This window comes from Austrofundulus limnaeus, unplaced genomic scaffold (assembly GCF_001266775.1).
Source record: "Austrofundulus limnaeus strain Quisiro unplaced genomic scaffold, Austrofundulus_limnaeus-1.0 Scaffold2, whole genome shotgun sequence".
In the NCBI taxonomy this organism is placed as follows: domain Eukaryota; kingdom Metazoa; phylum Chordata; class Actinopteri; order Cyprinodontiformes; family Rivulidae; genus Austrofundulus; species Austrofundulus limnaeus.
Genome location: NW_013952404.1, coordinates 5888883 through 5894637, shown reverse-complemented (window position 1 = coordinate 5894637; position 5755 = coordinate 5888883). Strand labels below are relative to the sequence as shown.

Sequence of the window (5755 nt, the reverse complement as noted above, 5' to 3'; positions counted from 1 at the left end):
TGTGTGTGTGTGTGTGTGTGTGAGTGTGTATGGAAGCGTGTGTGTCTTGCTGGCAGTTTCTGTGTTTACCTTCTGCATGTGGAATTCCAGAGCCCCCTCACACTCTCCTCTGTCCTGCATTTTTGCGGTCGACCAGTGTGACAGGGGAGAGTGTGGGAAAAACGGAAGCTTCGGGACCAAAAATGCACTGATGGAAACAATGAAAAGAAAAGAAGAAAGAGACAGGAAAAAGAAAAGAATGACAGAGAGAAGTGAACCCAGTCCAGAAAAAGATGATTGTTTCCAGAAAACGGAAAGATAATAAGTTGCTTCCCCCATATTTCCAGTGGGCTTTTTTTCCCTCAGGTGCAACTTAATACTTTTGTTATTGAGGCACATATGAAATGTATCCCTGTGTAGGGTTAATCCCTTCAATCTTAGAATAGTATCACTGTGCTAGATTATTTAAATAGTTCAAGGTTATCCATTCCTCCACACACTTTCTTCTATCCAACTTTTGAACTATTGTCTGACATAGCTTGGATTGGAACGTAGTGCACTTCTGATAATCTTTAACACGGTGTTTGAAACATAAAAAGCCATGAAAGGTGTCGTCAGTTAGTTTTGTTTGAATCCCTCCCCCCTTTATTAAGTCACTTGCTCAAATAACTCATAAATATTCATTTCTAGGAGCAGCCATGCAGACGTTTGCCAACTCTCTTCACTTTTTGCCTTTTGATTTTAAGCTCAAATAACACGCCGCACACTTGATTGAAGCAAGTGCGCTTGTTGGTATCATACTCAGCAGGGCAGGGCTCTCTTTGCTCTATCAACATACCACAGCTGCCAAGYGGAGAGGCTGCAAGAGCTCAAAGTGGTATGACTTCAGTGGAGGCTTTGAAAGGAGCAATTTGTAACACAAATAAATGAGGCTGTTTGGTATTTTGTTTGCGAGGTTTGGGTTAGTCGCAGCTGTAGCCACGGAAACCTGGGCTGTCGTGTGGCATTACTAATAGGGTGACAATTACAGCAGTGTCATTAATGTCAGCCTGGCTGCTGCTTTCTCTCCCTATTAATCAGCCACAACAGTAGTTATTTTCGTGGAATACTGTATACACACAGGAGCTGCCAAACGTGTGTTTATGGTTAAACTTTATCCCCTTTGGTCGGGTCTGAATTGCATTAGGACGTCCTCACTACTGGCGTGCAAAAAAAGTGAAACCTCAGATGAGTTCTGTTTGCACTAGAACCTTAGATGTGTGATTTTATTATTTATTTTTTCGGCTTTGGGTCTGATGTGTCATCTGTACGTAGCGCAGGTTCAGAATCAGCTCCCACCTGCAGTGTTTCTGGCTGCTATCTGACTTGCGGAGTGACAGAGCGAGAGTCTGTTGACAAAGAAAGTGATGCGAAGAGCCAGAGGTCAGGTCCCCCCGCCCTCTCGATATGAAAGCGGCTGCTTCCTGTGGAGGTATGCCACTCTTAAAGAGGGCCAGTTCTATTTGTGGTTGTGTAATGGTATGAAAGAACAACTGTGCAGCCCCTTACAAGGAGGCAGTGTGTACCCTGATTACCTTATTAATGCTCCTTTGGCAAGCTGCTGTTATGGGGCGAGAAGTTAATGCCAGCTAAGCTTTATTTATTGTTCCCCTTAAAAAATGCTTAACAGATTTAATGCATAGGGTTACAGACGTGCCTGCTCATGCTCTATGCTTCAGTAGTTCTTATAATGGTGCTCTCTGGGAAAACACTGCATACTCTGTCTGATTATGTGAAAGGAGCTGTTTAATTCCTTTTCTATAATTTTCAGACCTATTTATTACACCCCCCGAGGCATGAATACTAAGGTATTTGCTATTCAACACATGAGGATTTACCTGGTTGTTCCTTTCCTGTCTGTAACCTCAGCAGTCTGTAATCAACAGAGGATTCCTGCCAGCATGATCATCACATCACCCCGGACAAGGAGCAGGAATTTCTCCCCTTCTTGTCACAATAGCTCTCGAGAGGCACCCAGTAAACACTTAGCCTCACTAACCTCCTCTGACTGCACACAAAGAGCAACTATTYAAATTTGGCTCCATCTTTACTTGTCATAGGACTGTTCTTCAGAAACAGTGCACAAACGCTGACAATCAGCTTTTCTTTTGGGGTTTTTCAACTGCTTATCCCCACACGGAACATCTGTTGGACTGCAGAGGTGAATGTGGTATTAAAAATGCATTTTTTATTTTTTTTCCTTGCGCAAGCCCCGCAGAGAATAATCATTTTCAGTCCTCTCTAGCCCTCACCCTGTGTCTGATTAACAGGCAGATGTCCTCAGAGAGTTCAGCCAGTGGATCCGTGTCAAGTGGCAAGCAGGTGGTGTACGAGGCCRTCTGCGGTAAAACAGGTGGGTTTGATGTTGCAGTTTTGCAGATGCTTCGCGCTGCGCTTCAGTCCTCAGGCAGGWGGGAAGTTATGCCTTTCTACACCAGTGCCAGTGATTACAGGCAGGCGCAGTGGACATTCCACATGGAGGGCTGATAAACACTGCTGGATCATTTTATGCAGCTCCTCTTTGTTCAGATGCACATTATTCAAATTAAAAGAACTTTTTAATTAGTAGATTTCAGACTTCTGCTAAAAGCTCTACTCATAACGAGATGTTGTCTAAAACAATAATAAAAAAGATTTCCAGATCTTTTGTTTACTTTATAGTTTACATGTTATAAATCAGTTTGAGATACTATTGTCAAAAGAATCAGGGACTGTGGAGAAGTTGTAGTATCTAAAGAGAAGATAACTCTATCATCATATTATAAAATTTTTTCAATTGATTTTTTTAATCAGGACATTGTGCAATTAAAACATAAAAACATTGGATGCATTGCACCAGATTTGGCCCTAGATAATTTACATCTGTAGTCCCATCAGGCAGCTTATATATAACAAAGCAGTGGTTCCCAAAGTTGGGGTTGGGACCCATCTGTGGGTCATGAAACATCAAGTGAGGATCCTCAGATGATTTCCAGTCATCAATTTAATTGCAAATAAATTGCTAATGGAATATTTTCTCCATACTTATTGCCAAAAAAAACAATATTCATAGTTATTAGGTCTGTTTTATAGTTATTATGCCCATGTTTAACAGAGTTATTGGCAAAGTTTTGTACACTTAAATCAATAATATCTGGGGTCATAAGTTTCTGTGACTGCTATTTTGCAGGCCAGAAGCTAACATGTTTGATGYAGTGTGATGAAGTGAAGTGAATATTAAATAATCTCCTCTCTATGAAGCTGTAATGCTTTGTCACTGTCTGTTCTAGCACTCTGTCTATATACAGTATTAAGGGTCCGTCAGATTTCTTCCTCCCACTTTCATGTATTTATCAGTTACTATTCGTATTTTATAAAATCTTGTGATGCATCAAACATTGTCCTGTCCCAGATTTGTTAATATTCACACTGTAATGTAAATCAAAAGCGTATTTTTTTYCAAAACTTTGTAAAACATAACTTTAAAATTTGGAATTGTTATATTCTCATTCCTTTATAGTTTTAAAATAACTTCAAAGAGAAAAACATTTTTTGTGTTTTTCACATTGGTTTCCTGAACCTTTTTTTTATTTTTTTGGAAACAAAGTAGTACTTTATGTGCATTGGTTCTCCAAATAGTTTGTTCCAAGAAGAGTTGGATGTAGTTTTCAGTGTGATTTCTATGTTTCTGCGTGCACCCAGGACTCAAGGTCAGGTTGTAGCTGAAGGATAAAAAAGCCCAACACATCTTGTATTTTTTTTTTGTTTTGTTTTGTTTTAATGAGTTCCAGTAATGGGAACTGTTCAGTCGTTCCATGTGTAGATCATTCCCATACATGCACAGTTCCTGTCCATCCACCAGATGCTGCACTGAAGAAAACAGACAAAAGCAGCTCAGGTTTTGTGGGTTCGTCCGCTCACGTGTGCCCTGTCATTCCGACTTATTTCCATAGCCCTTTCTGTCATTGCAGTCGCTGTGATGTTAGGCAGTTTGCACACATCTGTTTGTCCGATTATATACTTTTCCAGGACTCTGCTATACATTAGTATTAGCAGATTCCTTGCATCATGTCATTGTCAAAGTAAAGCCGCTGCTGAGCTCAGCATGTGGAAACTACAGTAGCTGAGGATAGACCCCTCTTCTACCCCACACAAATGTGAACATTCAAACCAAACTCTGTGTCCRTCTTGGTGAACAATTTTTGTTTCGTTTCCCAAACCACTTTCTCTCTGTCCCTAAAGTATGAAAGCTGGCTTAGTTTAACAAACATCTTATAAACTCATCAATTACTGTAACTGKATCCTTTGGGAGCTGCTTCTGAATTTCATGAATGCAGTTTTTCCATCATTCAGAGTGCACAGGGTGGAGGAAAAGCCTCTCTGTTGACTAGAAAATATCTTGAAATAATATAAAGATACAAAAACGTGGATCAAGGAAAGAACTGGGAGCTGATCAGAGACCGTGGAGATTTGAAGAGGAGGAGAGTGTTGTTAGAACGGGCACAGCCTTTGTGAAGCACAGAAGTGCATCAGGTCTTTTTGCCTTTGTAGCAAGATGACTGAGCTCCCCTGATCGACTCTGACAGGCAGTTAGAGCGAGTCCAAATGGAGAACATTCTCTATGATCAGCTGTCACCCATCGTTAATCACACTCTCCCTTTATCTCTCTCCTGAGCACTCTTTTAATCTTTTCCTCTTGTTGCTCATATGAAAACTTCTCCCACTCACTTACCCCACTCCACCCCACCCGTTTTCTGTGTTGATTTTTGACTTGACACGAGGGGCCGGCCTCTGATGAGGACCTACCAAAGCTTACAGAACTACATTATATTCACCAGATGTGTTTTTCAAGGGTTCCCTTGAGGTTTCCTTGAGGTTCTCAGGGCTCCACAGTTGGTGACTGTGTGGAGATTTATTGCCCRAGTCTTAGAAGGAAATGAATACAGCGCTTGTGCCACTTTAATAGGAGTCCGACCATGTCAGGAAGAAAAACCCWGGCCTCTTTCTATCAGAATTAAAGACCTAGCATTCCTTGAAGGAGTGTATATATCTCTGTCACAACTGTCTTTTTTTATTATTCCTATTTTTAAAGGGGAGGTGTTATGTATTTTTCAGGCACATAGTTCAATTCAGTACCACAATCCAGTAATTGTCACCTTTAGTTGTTATGAAAACGCTGTGTGAATGAAAAATAAATTTAACTTTCCATCGTAGTTTTATCTAAACACCTTGAAATTGGCCTCTGTCTCTTTAAAGGGGAAATATCATGTAAAATCAACTTTTTTGAGTTTTTTATCATGTTATAATGTTATACTTTCATAAAAAACATGCCCAAAGCCTTGCCCTGACTCATTCATGCATGTTTGAGAAATCCTGCAGTGTTTTTAGGAAGCCATGCTGAGGAGCAAAACGACAGGTGGGGACCAGAAATGCCTTTTGGTACCAGAAACGTCCCTTGGACGTGTCTTTAGGCCGAACTTCCTCATGGCAGAGTGCACCCCCTCCCCACACACCCCGCCCATGACTCCTGCATGCTCTCAGGTGAAATTGAAAGTGAAACTTAACTGTCTGCAGCTCTCAACATTAGTTCTCACTCAGTGAAGCTCTTTTCAGATTAAAAATAACTTTGAGGAAATGTATTTTCAGATGCCAAGTAAACTGCATCATAGCACACGCGCACGAGCCCCCCGCGTGCGACCCCCCCCATATACACACACACACACACACACACACACACACACACACACACACACACACA

The 5755-nt window shown here is 41.1% G+C and overlaps 1 protein-coding gene across 1 annotated transcript in view; it reads left to right on the top strand.

The window, feature by feature from the left end:
- ttll5 (tubulin tyrosine ligase-like family, member 5) overlaps positions 1-5755 on the top strand; it is a gene marked incomplete in the record, with an annotated part of 70671 nt that overhangs the window by 61809 nt on the left and 3107 nt on the right. The window contains 1 exon segment of the mRNA XM_014012599.1: positions 2289-2371. Coding sequence (XP_013868053.1) covers positions 2289-2371 — 83 coding nt within the window.